Consider the following 23,230-nt stretch of genomic DNA (forward strand, 5'->3'; position numbering starts at 1 on the left):
TATTTCTCATGTTCATATTATAAACAATTTTTGACTTTACAGATGTTATAATTATTTTGATGGTAGGTCGGTCTAAAAAATAGGATAATTTATAAAAAAAAAATGAAAACTTTGGTGTTTGGGTGTACCTAAAGCTTTCTTGAATAGAGCTTTTAAAGTCACTTTACCGCGGATTAATTTTATTATATATATTCAAAACCAATCCTCAGTCGAAAATTTATGGAAGTAATTAATAACATCTAGTTCGTAGTCACCATAAATTACATTTACGAAAATTTATGACACAAACCATTTCCTGAAATAATTTATACTTTTGAAAAGCTTCCTATCAAATATATTTTTTTAATCTAAATTGTATATGATTAATTACACACATTTCACAGTTCATAATAAAGAAACGGATGACTTATAATAATATGTTTTTCTGGATTCCATTAGCATACACGATTCTTTTTTAGGTATCTACATAGGTACCTATAGTATGATCAAATTTTCCGTACGAAACACGGGCGTATAAATAACATAAAAATGATATAAGGCAAAAACTATCTCCCCCATTTGATAGACAACATGCACGTCACGTCATATTCCGTTTTATCTACCTACGTTGTAAAAACAAAAGCTCATTCAGAACAAACGTTGACACGAATTAGTGGGCAGTTGAATCGTTCTAATCTCTAGATGCAACAAGTGTGCGGGCGGCGGGGGACGGGTTTCAGTTTCAGCTTCAGTAACGTCGCGACCATGGCTACGGACGGACGTACGAAGCGCTCGCAATCCATCTGCGCGCCCGCTTCCGCGAGTATGGAAGCGCTGGCCGCGCCGATAGAGACTACGCCGGCACCGCGGCGGCGGCCGGCCGCCCGCTCGCAGTCCGCCAGAATCACCGGCGGACGCTCTGTGAGGCACCGTCGCCAGCAACAACAGCAGCAGCTCGACAGAGATACGAGAGCGCGGTACAGCTCTGAACCGCGGCTGGCCGAAGCAGAAACTCCACCGCAAGTTCGGAGACAAGCTTCCGCTAGACGCAGGCCCCCTGCCGGACAACACAGCCAGCCGAGACGCTCCAATGCATTCCTGGACGTCCCCAAACAACACCAACCCGAAGAAGAACCCGACGAAGATTCGTACAGGCTACGCACATTCAACATAACGCAGAAAGGAGGTCAGTGCCGTAGCAACGTAGTAACGTTCATTCACCCTGCTCTATATATAAATGTAAAATTTGGACTTTTACAAATCGAGTTGGCAAATGGCCTGCATTAATTCAGTGATTCCCTTATGGACGGTTCCCGTTAAACGTTCGTGCGTCTAAAACCCGACTCGTTAAATCTGTGCTATTGTGAATCATGCAGAAGTAGCGTTTATGAGTTTGCATAAATCAATATACGAGATCGTGCGTTTACTTTTGAGGTAAAAATAATTCGGCAACGAACAAAAAGGTACTGACGTACTTGGTCAATAACCGGCGTAAAAATATACAATAACCCAGATAAATTTCGAAAAATTAGATGTTAAACAGTCGTCGGCTGTCATAAAGTTTTATACGAGACGTAAATTATACGCAGTTTGACACTTCTACACGACGTTTCGTTGGATAGTTTGAACTGTAAACTTTAGTAATATAAAGTTCTTTATCTATTTCCAAAGAAAACTACACAACTTATAGAAACATCGATAAAATTAATATATTCTGTTTAATGTCATATTAATTTTACTAGTTATTAGTGCAAAGATTATAAGAAAATGTATCTGCATATTTGTAGAGATGGATAGAATCTTCTATTACAAATGGCAATACGTAAAGTTAGATTCCTACTAAAATTTCCTCTGCTAATATTTTTTTTTATTTCTGTAATAGATTCTGAGCTAATACACCATCATCCCATAGAAATAGATGCACTATAATAATCCTAATACGTTTTTCCTCGCCAATACGCCTACAGCGGAGAGCCCTCGAAAAATTGTTGAACCATGTCGATATTTTTGCACCATACTCATAAGGGTCACGTGTATAGGAAATGCCATCGATATGCCAACAAATTAATTGCCTATACCCACGTCAATTATGAGTAAGACACTGGACGAAAGACAGGTATTTTTGTAGGTGTAGATGAAGATGAGCAGATGGAGGAGAAAATCTGGTTCAATGTTTTGTATTTGTTTTATTATTTGTTATTGTTTTCAATACAGCGATCTTGATTGATATCGAGTTACTTAATAATTTTTCGTGCTTATCAATCATAATTAACTATCATACAATCTATGAAATAAACACTTAACCGAGAAAATATCAGACTTTCAGGTTTGGGTCTTTACATAGATAGTACTTTTACTATACCAATACTAAAAAAAATATTTTGTACAAATGTGAGTATAGGGCATTCGCTAATATGTAGGGATTTTTGTATGTTTTAATATTCATTTAAATCCAAATTAACCGAAAAATTAAATGGATAAAAAATATATCTACTTTATTTCTTTCTGCTCCATTCGATTCTCTTTTTAACCTCCTAAATTAATCAATGTCAAATAATAAGCACTTTTATTGGCACTACTTGTATACAATGATGATTCATTCTGTTTTTCTACTAAAGAAAATTCAAACATTAACACAAGTATAGTAAATTATGCCTGATCATCTAAACAGAATTGGAATTTGTAATTTCAATGCTTTCGACACTCAACATTTTGATAAAACTTGGTATTCAATAGAGGTGTAACTTTATTAAGAACCGAATGCGTCTAATGTATTGTTAACTCTGTCATTTCACATTTAACACCGAGCTCTTCTGTTTTTATGCTTACTGTAAGCATCAACGTATTAACCTTTTCATCTTTTACGACGTCTAGACTCAGGATGTAGGTACAAGAAAATGGCTGCAAATTTTATTTCATATTAAAGTACTTTGTAGCGTAGTTAGTGTGATATAGAATATCGGATTTTACGATTAACTCCTCATCAAAGATGGCGTCTTGAACTTTCGACGGGGTCACAGGGCTCATATTTCCACGAAAATATGTCAAAGTTCTCGCTAAATTTGAGCGGGAACGAAACTTATTTGTTATCGATGTGTATAAACCTATATCGAAACAGAGCTTGAGTTTGGTGTTTATTTAATAACTGGCTTGAAACTGGGTCGGATTAGTTTCTGAATAGTCTTACTAATATTATAAATGCGAAAGTTTGTGAGGATGTGTGTATGTTTGTTACTCTTTCACGCAAATACTACTGAACCGATTACAATGCAATTTAGCACACATATAGAGGGTAACTACGATTAACACAAAGGATAGGTTTTATCCCGGAAATCCCACGGGATCGGGAACTACGCGGGTTTTTATTTGAAAATGCGGGTGAAGCCGCGGGCAGAAAGATAGTTTTACATAAGGTTTTGATTGGCAATCGTGCAATCGGCTGGGTCAAATAGTTCAATATATTCCTATAGTAGCAACCAACGCATGATTGATTTTCAAACTAATCTGATTTTATTACAATACGCGAGTCAAATAATATAATATTATTTGCTATTGTTTACATTTCTGTTGCAGTGATTATCTTTCATTCTAGCTATTGCTAGAGCGTGATGTTCGACGTTAATTGCAAAGCTTTTAAATTTGGACAAAATTTGAAGCTTTAATCATGATTTTTATACTTTACTTTGCTACGGAAAACCTTGATTAAAACTGCGCTTCCTATTATAGGATTCAGATGTACGTATACGTTTTCTGTGAGTGTGAGTGTTTTGTTTCAGATTTTAAGATAAATGGAAATTTTATTGTATGACCTCGCAGTATATTTTCTGTGATTTGACAGATAAACATAATCTATATTACAAGTGCTATGTTATATAGGTGCAAATTTTAAAGCACACATCAACAGAATATATTGTAATTACACATCTCTGTAATCGACCTTCCTTAAAGAATTGCATCCTGAAGAAAATATACCTTATAATATAAAATGACGATTCTAAGCGCTTCTAAAAGAAGTCCAGTTAAATTAATGTTTGAGTTAGAATCCAGTCTGCTACGACCCTTGACCCGTCTGCTCTAAAGAAAAGTGGGATTAAACAATAAAAAATAAATCGTGCTGTAAGTTTCATTTCATAAATTACCTAGCGTTTTAAATTCTTTCAACGAATTTTCTGCTCATTGTTTGCGGAGTATGAGCTGGGAAAATAAGCAAATTCTATGAGGGCGTTTAAATGCTACGAGGTCGATGCACTATGTTGCTTTCTTTGCAAAAGTAAAGGTTCTCGCTCAATAATTAGCATGTAATTTAATAGTTGCTTTGGGGCTGTGTGAAAAATTCCTTAGCAATCAGATGTTTCACAGCGGTCAAAAAATAGCTTCTACCTCTCTATTTTTCTTCTTAACTTTTAAGTTAGTTTCTCTACATAGGTACGTAAAACAACCTTAACATAAAATTACTGGTTGCGAAATGAAAGATAAACAAACAGACTTTCGCATTTTTGAGGATAGTGAAAAGAATACTATTTAGTTAAGCTATTATAAAGCTTTAGAGACAGAGAAAAAGATAAATAATTATGTGATTTTGAGTCCATAAGTGTGTGACTAATGTTTTACATTCGTCCTTTTGCAAATGGTTTGTGAACGTCTACCTAATAATAATCGCGTGTTATTGTGTATTACGTCAATAAGTAATCTGTAGTAAGTAAATAAATATATAAATAACTATTTCAGGACAATTTTCACACACGGAACGATCTGATCCCATTTCGCTTGTGTTATGGAAACCATATGGCTGACAAACATACATATATATAATTTTAAATAAATACTTATATAGATAATCAACACCCAGACACAGAACAAATATCTATGTTCATCACACAAATATTTGCCCCGGGTGGGAATCGAACCCACGACCTCTGGCTTGGAAGGCAGGGTCACTACCAACCAAGCCAACCGGTCAGTCAAGTAATCTGTTCTTGGTTTTCGGCACAATAAGTTTACTAAAAAGGGATATAAACCTACAATTACGGTAATAGCGTGAGACACAAAAATTTACGATGTTCGCCAAAACTTAATTACTAGTTCGACCTTCGCCTTGTTAAATGCCCACGGAATTAGAAACCCAAATGTTCACTTAAGTTTGTGTTAAATTGTGAAACTTTTGTTATAAATGGTGTGATTATTTATACTAAAAGATGTTTTGAATTATGAAGCATATCTGCATATACTTACATATAAATAACTAAATTATTACTGTATGTCTGTGTGTTCCTTCCTACCCTTCGTGGTTATTTTCACGACGAAAAGAAACCTTCACCCTCTTATCAAAAATAATAATAAATACAAATCCGACGATTAAAATCATTACATGCAAAATAATTTCATTTTCTACTGAATACGATTCTTTATTATAAAAACACAATCTGTAATTACCTATTTTATTCTTAACTAGCAATCTGCGCGCTGCTTTGCCCGCTTTTTCCAAAAGTTAACAAACTATATACTAAAACCTTCCTCAAGAACCACGTATAACTGCATCAAAATCCAAATGTAGTTTTTAAGATCTAAGCATACATACACACATTAAGACATACGATGTATTCGCATTCGTAGCATAGATAGAACTCCTAACTAACAGATATTTATGGAAAATACCTCCATACTAATGGAAACAATTAGGTGCAAAAGTCACTTAAAATAGCGCACTAGATACCTAGTCCAAGATAGCTTAGCCTCACACAAGCTACATAAACTTTTACGATATGAGATAATAAACTGTGTCATAAACAAACCCTCTTATTTTAGGTCATACTACCCCGCATAGTGGTCAATATAGATAGTAGTACTAGTATAGTATACAGTATTATATTATCTATGATAGTAGTTATAACTCATATTAGTAATGGTAGATTTTTGTGAATTATATGACAGCTTTCCGCACACGTCTTCGACCGCTTTTTAGACAGCAAAATATATACAAATACCTTCCTCGTGAACTAGGTACTCTATCTATTATTTTTTTTTATCAAAATCTATTGGGCAGTTTTATCGATTTAAGCATACTGTATAAGGACGGACAGAATACGACGGCGACTTTGTTTTATAGGTAGAGTACTATCGTACTATGTGCTTTGTCCTAGTAGTGAAGATAACTTCTAAGCATTAATTTTTCTCTTGTTCGGAATATAGGGTCAATGTACCACTAGCTGACCAAGCACCAATACATGACCAAAATTCAAATATACGCGCCAATTAAGAAAATACGGCAGCCCCAGATGATAGTTTATTGTTTTTTCTATAAAGCAACATCATCTATAAAATAAAAACAAACCTTGCTGCTATTGATCAGAAATATTGACATTTTTTCAACACGAAGATGTAATTAAGTAGGTGCCCCGTAAGTAATCACATTTTTTACTAAGAGTTTTTTATCGGGAGTTGATTGGGAAATCTTAATTTATCTTGAATGCAATCGATTACTCTTTATATGTCTTGTTATAGGCATAATGTTGAACCATTCTGTTATAGACTTTCGGCTTCATTTTTGGCATGAACAGTTTTTCATGATTTTTAGCGGCCTGGTTATCTTTTGGAACAACGAAAACAATTTTTCGCCTATTGTTGACCAGTATGGTCAGCTCTTGGTTCTTTATATTTTGCTAAGAAAGACTTGCTTTTTTTTGTGCTTATACCTAATTTAACAAACCATATAAGCCGTCTAAGTCCTATTCCAACACCAACAATGCATCTCGAATCAACATCAACTTCAGTCAGTCATTTCCTTGAACCTCCTTCGCCCAAATTAGTAGATTTAATAACTAAAATGCAACAGCAAATAAGCCCAGCTTTTGGCAAACATTTAATATGGCCTTCTGATTCTCCGTTAAAAAAGAAGACTGAACGCTTGCTCTTTGCTACAACTTCCAAGAAATTGCAAGACTACTGGGTGTCGAAGGAAAAAGAGAAAGAAGAAAAGATTGTATGGTACGTAGGTATAGTCATTAAGGATTAATAACAGTATTGTAAGAATGATTTATAACATTTACTAGACTTTTTTATTTATTAAACAAAATAATGTTCGAAGAAGGACATTTTGTCCATTTTGAAAATGGTCAACTTTTAGAGCAATGATGGTCAGATATTGGTGATCAGTGGTCAGGTATTGGTACTTTTAGCAGAAGTAACTTTCAGAGTAGTTTTCATAAAACCTTTAAAGGTTATCAAATTGATACTAAGAACAATAGTTGCAGTGACTATTCAATTATCTATGTCCCAAAAATAACATTGAACGTAAAACAAATAACCCGTTTTTTATATATAACTAAAGATAAAACCGCTTAAATGGTCAACTAGTGGTACATCAACCCTATATTGACTTGAAAGGCTTTATTTTCCGCGAAAAAGGAAAATCATCGCACGCAAGACATTAACAATAAACAACATTAATTTCTCAGAATTTGAAGCAGATTGTAAAGACTGAGAAGATACCATAGTCGTAACATATGAATAAGGCAAAGGTACAACATAACTCATAAGATCGAAAAAAAAAACGAATAAACAATAGGTATCTATTAAAATGATAATATTTTAATAAATAAATACGTACTTCTTTATTTCAGACACATAATATCTATATTTATATAATTACAATTACAAATTTACTAAACAGGTAACAATTTCAATGCAAAAGAAAAAAAGCTAAGTTCTCTATGTAGGTACTTCCTATTCGTTAACTAGAAAACAAAGGAGAATTTATCGTAAAAAGTTCTGTAATTAATAGAACGTTAGATATTATCGAAAAAGTGCGAGAGTCGTTTTGTTTCTAACTTGTGATTATCTTGGTACCTATCTAATAGTTTGTTAACTCGCTTATGTGTTCGTATTATGTTGGTTGTTGGCGACTAGATTCGAAGATTAGGACTTAGGCCTAAGTCTGAGGATTAATTTGGTACGTAATATGTAGTATATTAGTTACGTTTTTATTTTACGGTTTTCTGTTTAAGTCTTAGATTCTTGTGTTTAATATGTAAATAATCATTGTAATTTTATTCAGATTGGAAATATCAAAATAGATAACTTAATTTCGATTAGAAATAATAGTCTCAAAAATAATGATAACAAACATTTTTGAATTTCAACACTTCCCTTGTTTTATCATAATATTTTTCGCCTCAGAACTTAATTAGTTGTATGAATAAATATCGTTCAGAAAAAATACGCACTATAACAATATAATACAACATTTTTATACATTCAATACTTGCTTTCTAAGTTTGCTTCATTTAAGTTGTTTCTTACAAACATTTATTTGACCCTACACGCCTTACATAGGATTGAGCACGTGTAGACAACTTTATTGGCAAAATATACCAATGTTTGTTTTTCACGTCGTGTGTAACTTTGTCGTTTTCAATGCTTAATAATCAACGTCCAGTTTTATTAAATATAGCTCAATTTCTAGGTTTTCCTTGTGCAATATATGACAAAATGAAGGTACAGCTGTTATATCTCATACGTTATATTGTTTTAAACTCAAACTCAAAACTCAAACTCAAACATTTATTTATTCAATTAGACTTCTTTTAGAAGCACTTTTGAAACGTCATTACATATTTTAACATTTACCACCGATTCGGAAAGCAGTATCTACGGAGAAGAATCGGCAAGAAACTCCATAGTTGCTCTTTTTAATCATGTCAGTTTTACAATTTAATTTTACAAAATACATTATATGTGTTATATGTACATTATAATCATAATATGCCAAAGAACTGTCCTGTGGTTTTTACGCGACAACCCTCCATGGCTTTAATTACCTTCTTCCAGGATTTTCTCAGTATTTCTTATTACGACCTACATGAACAGGGCTATAATGTGTCCTTTGTTTTTCATGTTAGATATAGGTACTTATAACTCGTTATTTTCGCATTTGCAGAAAAAACGTTGTAAAAAGAGGTATCATAATTGCTTCTTATGTCTAATGTTGATCGCAGAATCATAAGGTTAGTTTTTAAAATAAATACTTCAAAAATTTACTGAATTAACTTTACTGAAACCTAATACGTATAAAAATCCCAGTTAGAAAATATTAGATACTAAACTAAAAGCAGGAGCTTTCACAATTATTGATTGATATCATTATTTACTGATTCGTGATAGTTGAGCACAGATAAGATATAAGCGAGATTATTTATTATCTGTATATAGTATTTTGTATTTAAAATATTCAAGGTTATAAAAAACTTAATTCAATGAAAGAATCCGTTCATGAATCACTAAAATAAATGTAGGATTACTAAAGAAAAAACAAACAAATAATAAATAAACCATTTATGATTAAAGATTTTCATGCATTTTTAAATAAAGCAGGCTTTATGCATGGCATGGCAGGCATGATGTAAATTCTAAAACATTGCTCGTATATATAAATATAAAAGGCCGTGTACGCATCAGAAAACTAGGAAATAACTTTTAATATTAGCTCCGTTTTTCCCGCGCAAAATTATTTATCTAACGTCAATAGATGTAAAGCGGATTATGTTAACCGTTAACAATTGCTTAACTTTTTATGACATCTCACATTTATCGAGGTGTTTATAGACTGGCAATATTCTGATAAAATTAAAAATAATATTAGTAATATAAAATTCTCGTGTCACGGTGTTTGAAGTTAGTTTTCTGAAACGGCCGATTCTTATGAAATTTGGATCGAACAATATCATATATTTTTTATTCATAGATTTTTTAGATGTTAAGAGTAAAGCAGAATAACGTTTACTGGTCAGCTAGTGTATTAATAAACACCGGGGGACAAAGTTTTTCTTTGGTTTGACCCCCGAACAAAATCACGGGAATTTTTTCTTCCTACAGCTCTTTAGAGATCGATTTTTAAAAAAGTTCACCTTTATTTGACGATGAATCTATCTATATAATCAACCATTATCAATCCAAATTTCATCCTAATCGGTACTGCGGTTTAACAGTTCGCATTTATAATTTTTCTATGGTTTTTCATTATTTAATGACACAGAGAGGTCATACAACCAATGTTTGCTTGGTGCTATGCCAAATGGAGAGCCATTACGGTTTTTGTGAGATATTGATTTATTTTTGTTGTCTAGTTCTTATTTTATTGTAGTTATTTGTTACAGTTTTACATGTTTCTGTTACGTGAGTTATTATTATGCAATAAAGTGTTATTTCGTTTGTATTTTGAAGAATTATATTTTATTTTAAACACTTTAAATATTTTTTTAAAGGTACTTTATAGTAGGTACAATTAAAACTTAAACTAGGGCATACAGCACAGAAGGTGGCCTTATTACTAATAAGTAATCTCTTCCAGACAACCAACAGATTGTATGAAAAACAATAATTGCCTAAAGCGGAGGTAGGTAAAAAAAGACTGTGAGACTTAAAATCGTATTGAAAGAATTCATTTATTATTATAAAATATTTATTTATGCGAAAGTGTGCTAAAATGGAAATCTAAGTAAATATTTTATATCCTTGTTATTTTTTATAGTCTTTAAGAGTGTATCTTGATTTTGTTATTTTTTTCTGTGATGGATTTAATAGATCAAAATTGACCGGTCAAAAAACTATAAAGAAAATACTAAACAGCTTATATATTTGGCCAATAACTATTCCCGGTTAAACCAGGATTGTATATCCTTACACTAATCCAACGTTAGGCCGGATGATAAACTATCTGAACCCCAAATTTCCATTATCCTTTATGCAAATCGGTCGAGCCGTTTTTATCAAAACAAACATTGAAGTGACATTTATAATATACGACCTCGTCTCCGCCCAGATCCAGTTAGAAAAATATGCTTGCTCAAAAAAAAATCATTTCGGGAATGATTTGGAAAAATATGTTGATAATAATTAGGTTTTGAATATTTTAGATTTTATTTTATTAAGAAGAAAAGCTTTAGTTTAGCGTTAGAGTTTTGGCGAATCAGTCCCGATGTATTATTAATTATTATCAACACATTTTGTATGTAAACATTCAATGTACGAATGAAATTTTAGGAAAAACATTATGACTAACATAAAATTTCTCATTTTTCTCTTTTTTGGAAATTGCTCATTTAAAAAGCATTTGAATGCTATAAAACTAAACGCCAATATAAAATTATTTAAAAAAATAGCGTGTGTGCCGAGCACACGTGTCAGAAGTGAAACTTCTTTGGCAAGATTAAAAAATTCCAAATCGTCGTTACTCTATGGTGTGACGGTATTGCCACGATACCTTGAAATTTTTCTCTTACGCGCCTAAAGAAGTTTCACTTCAATAATGATTAATATTTTTACCTTTTTAATACCGTTTAAACGACATAACGAATGTTTTACGTACATTACTCGTTCGATTCACAATAGCAGATATATTGCCTCTGTAAGGGATATTGGAAGATAAATGATAGGGTTTAGCTCACGAATGAGCTCCGTTTTATCCAGAATTCAGATCCGAATTGAATTTATGCAGATATGGTGACTTATGGCTGAAAATTGAGAATGAAAATATTGCATTTACTTATATTTTAATAACTAGCTTTCCGCCTGCGGCCTCGCGCGCGTTTTCTAAGAAAAACCCGCATAGTTCCTGTTCCCGTGGGATTTCCTGGATAAAACCTGGTGAAATAATTTTTGAAATCGGTCCAGTACTTTATGCGTGAAAACCATACATAATTACATAATTACAAACCTTTCCTCTTTATAATATATATATATATAGATATGAGCATTTTTTCGTAATCATAATGGATTCGCTACATTGTAATCAATTTTGTATTGGTATATTATACTAAGAGCCTCTTAGTAAGAGGTCATAATTAGTGAAAAAGTTTTATACCGCTTCATTATCATTACATAGTAAAACAAAATCGCCTTTTCTGTCCCTATGTCCCTTTGTATGCTTAAATCTTTAAAACTACGCAACTGATTTTGATGCGGTCTCTTTTAATAGATAGGTAGAGCGATTCAAGAGGAAGGTTTAAGTGTATAATTTATTAGGTTTTAGACAAAGCGGGCGAAGCCGCGGGCGGTAAGCTAGTATAGAATATACTTTAAAATTGCATATTATTCAATTCTAATGATATTGCAAACAGAAACTACAGAAACTATAATTTCACTTCAACAAAGATTTTTATATATCACATGTACAATGTACATCTTTGTGGTTATATTGTTGCTCTTTCCTACATATGAAAAAAAGTTTGGAAAATCCAAAAGTGCACGCCTCATAATCTCATCCTTTACAATAAAATTGATTATTTATAAAGGTGTATATAATATAAGTATGTAGATACACTTGTTCTCATGTGCCAATGCTCTTGTACTGTCTCAAAACAGTTGGAAAAGTAAAGAAAGCGGTACCGTAATAATTGAGCTATTTTTCTTGTGGCCCCACCTAGATGTGAAACTGCGCAGGTTTAAGGGACTGACTACCAACTTATTTTTTTAAACCTTGGCTTATAGTATAAAGAATCGAGTTTATAATGGTGAATTTTGAGTACACTATAAATAAAAAAAAAGTCGATATTTTTTTTGTTTATTTAATAACAATAATTAAACCACGTCGAATCAGACCCTGAAAAATGAAAGGGTTCTATTCCTGAGCATACTCAAGCATAAGAGAAAAAAAAGACTCGATTAGTAAAGTATTTCGGTCGCTATCGTGTTAACAAGAAAATCCTCCGCACATACAGACACACGGACGTCCAAGACAGAACTTTTTTAAACTGTTTTTTAACTAGTTTAAATAACAAAAATGACATCAAAAATATCATGAATGTTAAAAATAGTGTTTTTTCTTAATATGTGTGTGTATGTATTATCTTACAAGTGCAATGTATGATACATAAAGACATTTTAAGTTTGAAAAATCAGATGTTTTGCGCGAAGTGACAGTAGTACCCACCTCAACGCTTCGCATAAGAGGCGTGCAAAACTTTCAAAGGATTTATATTCATATGAAAAGAACCAAAGCAACAATATTTCAATAAACGCAGCTGCAAAAGCACTGACTAAATTTTAGACTGAAAAAATTCATTTCGCCCAAGTTTCGCCCTATGTTTTTGCTCTGCTATTTGCTTTTACCATAAACTTTCTGAATATGTTACGTACAATTTTAAAATGTAAGTACTTGATCCTGTGTACTGTATATTAATAATATGTTCAATTAAATGATTTTTTATAATATAGTTTGATTATTATGTTAAAAGCTTGTTATACTTAGGGCATATGCTGACAAGTGACAGTTCACATGCCACCTCTAAAATTACTCATAATAATATAGAACTGTTTAATAACGCCCTTCGTGTCGAAGTAAGGCCGTAACCATAAATTCATATTATTGAATAGATCTGTAATTTATCAATTATTTAAGTGTAGGCAGGTATATGGTAGTGTAGTAAGTATTGGTCACAATAGATCTAACTAGGTCATTTTAACAATAGTTTCTATCACTCCTATAGATAGGTACCAACTTGATAAAACGCACTAGACTTTTCCGGACTGTCAGTTTTACTCAAGTTTTACTAAATTACTATCATATAAAAAGTTGTGTGACATTGACATCCTCTTTTGGAAAATTAGAGGAACGTTTTATTCATAGTTTTATTAAGATTAAAAGCTTAGATTACAAAATAAAAGACAGATGGAGCGTTGCCGAACTAAACCGAATATTTTATCGTCATTTTCAATAAAGCTATGTGTGCTGTCATTTCACCGCTGCACTGTACGTACACGGTGCTTCTGTGTGCGTGTAATGTTGCCAGATATTGAAAAATTTCCCAAATTTTTCTCCGACTACGGAAAAAAGAGGGTTATGTTTTTCGATTTTATGTATGTATCTATACATATAATAAATCTGTAGAAGGGTCAATTCTGTACATTGAAAATATTGAAAAAATAAATAGCAGGGGGTGTTACTGGATCGATACCAAACCCAAATATGTGATTAAAAAAATTTTTGTCTGTCTGTCTGTCTGTCTGTCTGTCTGTCTGTCTGTCTGTCTGTCTGTCTGTCTGTATGTGAAGGCATCACGTGAAAACTAGCGGTTCGATTTCGATGAAACTTGGTATAATTATACCTTATTATCCTGGGCGTAAAATAGGATACTTTTTATCCTGGAAAAATACGTAGAAAAAAATTAATCTTAATTTTTCAGTTTTATCCATAGACGTTGTTCCGTAGAACCGCGAACACACGTTGCGTATTATTATAGGCCTAGCCGTATTTGGGAATTGGGTCCAATAGATATTTATAAGATTTTATTGTCAGAGGTACCTACTCAAAATGGAGAAATAAACCATCCACGCGAAGACCGACATCCGCGCGGACGGAGTCGCGGGCGGAAGCTAGTGTATAATATTTCTTTGACACGCCCTGCAGTATAAACCGTTGGACCGATTTTGAGTGGTGAGGTTTCATTGCAATGATCTGAATTATTATGTTAGTGGCGGTAGTGACGTAGGCTATATACGTACATAAATGAGAAGTCAAGTTTTAATTTTTATTTAAATTCTTTTATTACATAAAGTACCTGACTACTAAAGTTATATATGGACAAAGTAATTGTATTAAATTTTTTATTAAATAAATTACATAAAAAAAGTTTCAATATTAACTATAATAAATATTAATTATATTATTTTTTATTTTTCATAATATATGAATACGAATAGCGGTAGTTTTTAGTCGAGAATACGGGACATTTTATTTTCATCATATCCATCATGGAGTTCACATAAATTAAATCGCAAGCGAAAACGACTATGACGTTTAAAAGCTTTATAAAAGTAACAAAGTAATGTATTATGCTTATTAAAATAATCTTATTATGATCATGAACCTTTAGTGCACTATACAAATAATCACATTCACGATCGAAAAATCCAACAGCATTACCCTGAAGATCTTTTAACCATTTTACCGTTTTACCAATAAAAATGGCAAATTCATTTTCAAAATACCGGCAACATACGTTGAAGTTTTGTATTCCTTCATATCTGTAAAATTATTATTCGTATTAAAGAAATAAATCAGCCAAATAATCTACAGAAAACCTGTGAAACGATGTTTTATCTTTTTTTTGTTTTCGGGAACAAATTTTACAGCGTTTTATTATCACAAGACGGCATTTTTTTACTAAAATTGCAAACCCTTTTTGACGTATTGCATGACACTATATGCGCTATAGCACTGGTGCAGCGACGTATTTGTTTTTGATTTCGTATTTTCTTTGACAAGGGCGACGGGCGGTTGTCATGCTCCATCTGTACTTTATTTTGTAATCTAAGATTAAAAGGTTCAAAATTAAATTAAATTTCATAAAATTTTAATCTCATTAAACAAAATCTGCAGGTTATTAAAGTTTTCGAAAAAATGTTCAAAGGGAAAAACCGTTTTTGTTAAGTTTATCGTATCGGGTGGTTTTAAATTGACTGACAATGAATTCTGAAGATATAATATCGCAGTTATTTTGACTCAAATTTGCAGTTAAAGCCGGGGAAACAGCTAGTTAACAAAATTTCCACTAATTGCCCAATCTATGTCGTCACTCCCATACATCACGAAATGAAACCGAATATTTTAGCGATATTTAGCTTACTAAAAGCGTCATGATATTTATTTTGTAAATTGATACTTGAGTGTTCCGAGATTTCCTTTTTTGGTACGAACGAGTTATATATCTGATGTATGACGAATACAGTTTATTTTGTAAATATGTAATGCTTTCCGCCTATTGGCTATATGTACCACGGGTGAAGCCGGGGCGGACCGCGAGTGTTTACTAAGTTTTATCTTCACTGAGGTTTTATCATACCTCGTGACATCAAAGGACTGGCAAATACGGTACCTTTGAAGAACGTAGCGAGTTGCAAATCAAATTTATTCAATGTGTCAAGCGTGCTTTGGTACAGTTTGTTTTGAGGTTACTATCGAAAAGTTTTAAAGGCATTTTTGTGCAGCAATATTATTGTTTATTTGATAGTTACTAAGGGATTTTCAAAGAATAGAAAATATTCGATCAGGAGGCATGATATTCCCGCGTCTTTCGCCTTGCCAAAATTTTCTTATCTGTAATTTTTATATTCTTTAAAAAATTCTCATGTATAATGCATTTGAATGCTATAAAACTAAATAGATACCTACTGTTGGTTCATTTATCGAGGAAGTGATAGGCTACGTGTATAGCCATATATTATCACGCTTTATGATCTCGACTAATAGGAACGGAGCAATCCGGGTAAAACCACGGGGCATGGCTAGTTTAAAACAAACAACGAATAAAAACATATTATGTGGTATCAAACATACGATCTAGTCCACAGCTTAGCGATTGGAGGCTTAGATATCAGTTCGCAATTTCCGGTGACTGTACGATAAAATTCAATACCTATCTGATTCCAGTCGTTATTTATAGGTAAATCACCCTATTTTCTATTATTAATAATGGTTTATTTAATAGCGTTTTCAAATAGGTATGTTAAAAATATATCGTAGTTGTAAATGAATTCCACAAATAGTAAGTTTTATAAGTATCTAAGTATTAGAAATGTAAAAAGAGATAAAATAATTGTTTTTGTTGGCTATACTTAATTTAATGCACCTAAAATGCATTTTTTTTTATTTTGTACAAAATACGTGACAAGCATTTTAAATTCTCAAAGTTTCGCTAATCCCATACTTTCACTTGAAATGATCCCATAATCCCACTAATTGTGATTGTGACGTATTAAGCGAATCAGACGATCTCATTAAAAATAATTACATCCGTTGAAACAGGAGGTTCTCGACACTTGCGTTTCATAGAAAGGTGGGATTTATCATTCATACTTAATTTTATTTTAATTGTATTCTACGTTAAAATTTTTAACGTAAGTAATAACGAAGATAAAACGTATGAGCTTTTCGGTTTTATGCTTGCGGACGCGGCTTCGTTCTTTCTATCGGTTCTATCTATTAAAAATATAGTCTCCGCTGAAATAATAGTACACGTATTACATTTTAACGTATTTTTATACATCATACTGATAGATATTTGTTTAAAGGATAGATATGATCGTATACCACTTTGTTTTTATTTTCTTATATTATGAATCTTTTGCTACAGTTGGCTACGACCACTGCTTTACCTTCTTCGCCAAAGTTGGATAAAAATTAGTTTAAATGCCATCAACATATCTTAAAAACCACTTCGTTAGTGATGGATGTAACAGCTTTTTTAATTGCCTACAATATGATATCAACGTCATACTTAGTAATAAATTACATACAGTGCCACAAACTTATCTGACCCGGTGGCAAAAACTGGAACTACGTGCCGCCATTTTGAAATGTCACATTTTCACAGACTTTTCTTATGGAATATTTTGTTTAAATAAAAGTGAAATAAAAAGAAAGCGACATCAGTGACACTGTCACCGGGTCAGATAAGTTTGTGGCACTATACAAAAAATATATTTTTTATTAAAAAAAAGTCAGTAAAAAGAGTTTTACACAAATTCTGAACGCATTTAAATTGAAATGGTAGTTTCATGTTTTATCTGTGACTGAGTAGGCACGTCATTTTGAATGATTGACATTTGACAGTCATTCGGCATTTTACCGCCAAAATTCTCAATTATGTCAATTATGTGAAGCGTTTATATATCGTTTTGCTCGAACAGAATTCGATAATATCGAAATACGTTTTCTAATTTCCGCTTTAAAATAATGTTATGATGAATATTGGTATAATTAGCAGATGACTTCAATAAATTCGTTTACCCTTTATCAACATTAATTCATAATACTGTAATCGTGATACGCGCACATAACTTTTTTACTAACATGTTTCACGTGTTCATGCCGAAAGTGAGTCTACCGAGATTTTTGACAGACGGACTGAATTCGTTGTTCGTTGAACTTTAGGATTGTTTAAAACCTTGTATTTATAATTATATGCCCCCCTAGACAAGTGGCTTTCTATTAGCGTAACGTTTGATAGAATAGATTATGAATGTATGAGATTGACATAAGCTGTAGATAAATGTATCGACAGCTTACGTCAATCTCATACATTCATAATCTATTCTCAAACGTACGCTAATAGAAAGCCACTTGTCTAGGGGGGCAGGTATACTTAAATCTATAATTATTATTGTATGATAGAAAAATATATATGCCGGCCGAATTGATAACCTCCTCCTTTTTTTTGAAGTCGATGACAGTATGATATTAGAAACACCTACCCTACCTATATCAAATTAATATTTACCCAAAACATTCTTAAAATCTGCGAACACATATTTAGCGAAATTTTTTGTAGAATAGTATAAGAAAATGATAAGAAAGCCCTATTCTCTTTTAGATGTAACTTAAAGTAGATTAAATGCCAATATAATAATACAGATTATATTATGGCACAAAAAAAAACAATATTTTTTGGGACAAGCGACCTACAGTTAAACTGCAGTGCTTGTAATCTATTTTTACATAATATCTATACATATAATAAATCTGTAGAAGGGTCAATTCTGTACATTGAAAATATTGAAAAAATAAATAGCAGGGGGTGTTACTGGATCGATACCAAACCCAAATATGTGATTAAAAAAATTTTTGTCTGTCTGTCTGTCTGTCTGTCTGTCTGTCTGTCTGTCTGTCTGTATGTGAAGGCATCACTTGAAAACTAGCGGTTCGATTTCGATGAAACTTGGTATAATTATACCTTATTATCCTGGGCGTAAAATAGGATACTTTTTATCCTGGAAAAATGCGTAGAAAAAAATTAATCTTAATTTTTCAGTTTTATCCATAGACGTTGTTCCGTAGAACCGCGAACACACGTTGCGTATTATTATAGGCCTAGCCGTATTTGGGAATTGAGTCCAATAGATATTTATAAGATGTTATTGACAGAGGTACTCAAAATGGAGAAATAACCATCCACGCGAAGACCGACATCCGCGCGGACGGAGTCGCGGGCGGAAGCTAGTATTATAATAAATCTGTAGAAGGGTCAATTCTGTACATTGAAAATATTGAAAAAATAAATAGCAGGGGGTGTTACTGGATCGATACCAAACCCAAATATGTGATTAAAAAATTTTTGTCTGTCTGTCTGTCTGTTTGTATGTGAAGGCATCACGTGAAACTAACGGTTCGATTTCGATGAAACTTGGTATAATTATACCTTATTATCCTGGGCATAAAATAGGATACTTTTTATCCTGGAAAAATACGTAGAAAAAAAAAATCTTAATTTTTCCGCGCGGACGGAGTCGCGGGCAGAAGTACATAATATTATACTTTGAATACGAGTAATTCAATAGTAAAATTCCGCGTTAAAATGTAGAAGCCCTTCTGGCTAACATTGAGAAACACCTTACAAAAAAAAAAAAAAAAAAAAATAGTAAAATCTCAAAACTAATGCGTAAATCACTATATAGTATAAAACAAAGTCGCTTTATCTGTATCTATATCTTTATGTCCCTATGTATATTATTTATATGCAACTACACAACGAATTTTGATAGGATTTTTTAATAGAGAGATTCTCAAGGAAATATAATTTATTAGGTTTTAGACAAAGCATTTTCCTGAATATTAATTATTAATTTATTTTATATGCCACTATGTTAATAAGCAAATGAAAAATGCAATAAGAACTCCCGTCAAGAAAGCAACAATCATTTAAAAAAAATAAAATGTACCTTCTGATTAGAGGTAATTATTCCTATAAGAGATTCCAATATTGCATATCATAACATACCTTCTTTTTAAGCCAGGTACACACATATAATATTATGATGTAATCTACCGGGAGATAAACGTCGCTCGTGTGTGTGATTAAACCTTGATTGAGGCTGTGTCTATCTCGATTTTATATAAATTTATGATTATATTGCAATGTTATTAACCTGGAACGGTTTGCAATGGAAAATGAATGGGAAATTTATGAAACTATTTTTCGAATCGGTGGTAAAAGGAAAAACTATGTTATGTAAATTCCCCTTGTAATACTGCACTGGTTGTTGAGGGTTATAATAAATCTCCATTATACAAACTCACATAGACTATATTTCTTGAAAATATCGGTAACAAAACTTAAGTACAACCGAACACTTCGAGCGCTAAGTCTCAACTGTTGTTTTGAATGCCGCGCGCCACGAAGCGGCCATCAGTGTTGCCAGTTGATTAAACAATTAATATTGAATTATAAAAATATGAAATTATAAATAATCTATAGTTGATAAAATAATAATAATTAGAAAACCTTACAGTTATGAAGATTTAAAAGTTCCTCTAGAAGTCTAATTGAATAAATAAAGGTTTTGAGTTTGAGTTAAAATACAGATGTGAAATGTACTCGAAACTATTTGTAAAATTAACGTAGTAACGATTAACCAATTTTGATTGCATTCGTATAAATTAAATAAAACAAAAGTATTTAAAACAAAACCTAGCAATTAACAGCTTACGGAGCTTACTAGTTCGCGAATAAATGGAAGAGAAACAAGGAAATAAATGTACTGTACGAAACAGAGAAGCAATTACCTGAGGGACGCAAGTCTGTATAAAATGTGTGCCATTTGGAGGCTTTTCTAGTCCATTCTGATAGCAAAGAGGAATAAAATTGGGCAAGCGTAAGCTCTTCTAGGAACCTTTCTTTAAATTTCTGGCGCATTCTGTTTCATAACGGGATGACAATATTATAATATTATGTACTGTAGTATTATTATCTACTTATACTAATATTATAAAGCTGAAGGGTTTGTTTTTTTTTGTGTGTTTGATTGAACGCGCTAATCTCGGGTGTTAGATAGCCCATAGGCTATATATCATCACGCTAAGACCAACAGGAGCGGAGCAATACGGGTGAAACCGCGGGGCACAGCTAGTAAACTTATATAATTTTATATTCGGTATTGTATTTATATTGTAACCTTATATAAATGCAGTATTGTTACGTTACTAAAAGCGAATGTGTTCTTAGTCGTTTAAGAGGATTTTCTTCGCCACGACAGCAACATAATATTAGATGTTATCGCCTCACCTTTAAATTGTAGTTAAGAGTTATTGTTTTTAACCGACTTCAAAAAAAAGGAGGAGGTTATCAATTCGGCCGGTATGTTTTTTTTATGTATGTACACCGATTACTCCGAGGTTTCTGAACCGATTTACGTGATTCTTTTTTTGTTCGATGCGGGATGGTGTCGAATTGGTCCCATAAAATTTTATTCGGATAGGCCAAGTAGTTTTTATTTTATGAGCATTTTTGTCTGTATTTGTAAAAGTTTGAAGTCGGTTGTTTTTAACGCACTTGTATGTACCTATGTTCCATGTGTAAACCTTTTTAATTTTAAAATAAGAAATATTAACATATGGAAAATATTTAAATTAAGATTGGGGTACCATCTCAATATAGTATTATGTTTTTACACAATAATATGCAGGAACATTTAACAATAATATACTTATCCCATTTAGTTATTTTATTATAAATTGCATTTATAACTCAGGCCCCGGAATCACAGACACAATAGAAAATCTGTTATGTCGTGGACCGATCGGGCCGCTTGGGGCTCAATGGGTTAATATTACTACTAATATAATACAATTAATTATTTTACAGTAACTTTTCAACCCTATATATGTATTTTAAAATTTCACCTTTTAAAGCGTCGTATATAAAAGAAGATACCTAAGTTTCAAACTTGAATAGCTTCAGAACGACTAAAACATAAAAACGTACGAATTTTAATGTTAAAATGCTTAATTGGAAACTAGTTTGAAACTTCTTGTTCTAGTTAACGTGAAGGAAAATCGATCAGAGTTCGATGAAATACATCTGTCGCGTGCGAAAGTTTTATTAAGCTATTTATATTGTTTTGTTTGTGAAAGAAATACACGTAAACGGATATTCTATTTATGAAACAAATGGAATAAGGTATTATTATTTTCACAAAGATACAAAATTATTCCTGTTTTGAAATATCTAACTTTTAGAACAATTAGAATTATGATTATTATATCCGCAAATCGTCTTCTAGAATCTAGATGTTTAGATGTATTGAAACAATACATAATTATATACATTTGCAAGTCATTTTACAAACAATTTGATGGAGATAGATACAATTTGAACAGCTAAAGTTTGATTCACGAAAATAGACTAGGAAAAATGTAGAAATAGAAAAAAATAAAGAGATTTGGGTACTTTTGTATGGTGGCGTCGTGATGAAATTTCGCAGCCAGTAATGAAGCTTGGATATTTTAAAAGAGCAACAACTCTTGTTGTTTGAAACACGATAGCTTGTGTAAAAATTAATTATTATTATTAAATAAAAAAGAGTTTATTTTCTCACACCAGTTACATAAATAAGTTTATACATTTTCAGTACATATAAATAAGTGTGAGACTGGTGCCTAAACTAGGTAATAAAAATTACCTGTATTTTAGGTCACCAGGCCCCCACTCCTCACTTCGTTGGAACACATTTTCAATATACCTATAATTTGTTGAGAGATAACAAAAAAAAAATACTAGAAATAAGAAAAGAAAACTACAAAGAATATACCACTATTATACCACAGTTGTAACCACCAGGCCAGAAAGCAAATGTTTTGTTTATTTTAAGAATGAAAGACACAATTATTATTATGTTTTTAACTAAAATAACTTTCCCATCACACTCACACTTAGCCCTACGACCAACGACGAGTCTTGGGATCGAATGACTGGATACATAAAGCCAGTCATTCACTAAGTCTTTAGCAAATAAATAAGATATACCTACCTTCTTAATTTAATATATTTTTAATTTTACTACCACTTTATTACCTCCTAACAGTTAGCAAAACCTCTGTATCCTCATAATTCAAAGTAAGAAGCCATTCCTTCAAAACTATTACTTAATTTAATCAAATTTTTTAGATCTACTATTATTATAAAGAATTGCTATAAAGGTATTTTTTTGTCTCCCTTCTAAAGCATCTTTCAAGAAATAAACGAATCAAATCCAACCCGCAAGTAACGAGATCAGCTTCCGCAAATATAAATGGAATTCAATCCGTATTGATGTCTCAGCTAAAAATTGTATTTCGCCCCAAAATCAGCTTTTTACGTGTGATATTTGAGATACCCTTATGCTACAATTGTATTAAGGTTCTTTTATTACACGCTAAAGCGGTCAAATATAATTGCCGTTAATGAATTGTAGATACCGTATTATTTAATTTTTAGTGTTATTA

At 32.2% G+C, this 23,230-nt stretch overlaps 1 protein-coding gene across 1 annotated transcript in view; it reads left to right on the forward strand.

Moving 5' to 3' along the window:
• Nucleotides 1-644: 644 nt before the first annotated feature.
• The window catches only part of LOC123694670 (GTP-binding protein REM 1), a 115,149-nt gene continuing 92,563 nt past the window's right edge, over nt 645-23,230 (forward strand). The window contains exon 1 of the mRNA XM_045640166.1: nt 645-1,165. Within this exon, the coding sequence (XP_045496122.1) occupies nt 682-1,165 (484 nt within the window). The 5' untranslated portion in view covers nt 645-681. The remainder of the gene's footprint in view (nt 1,166-23,230) is intronic.

The sequence above is a fragment of the Colias croceus genome, chromosome 9 (genome assembly GCF_905220415.1).
Source record: "Colias croceus chromosome 9, ilColCroc2.1".
Taxonomy (NCBI): domain Eukaryota; kingdom Metazoa; phylum Arthropoda; class Insecta; order Lepidoptera; family Pieridae; genus Colias; species Colias croceus.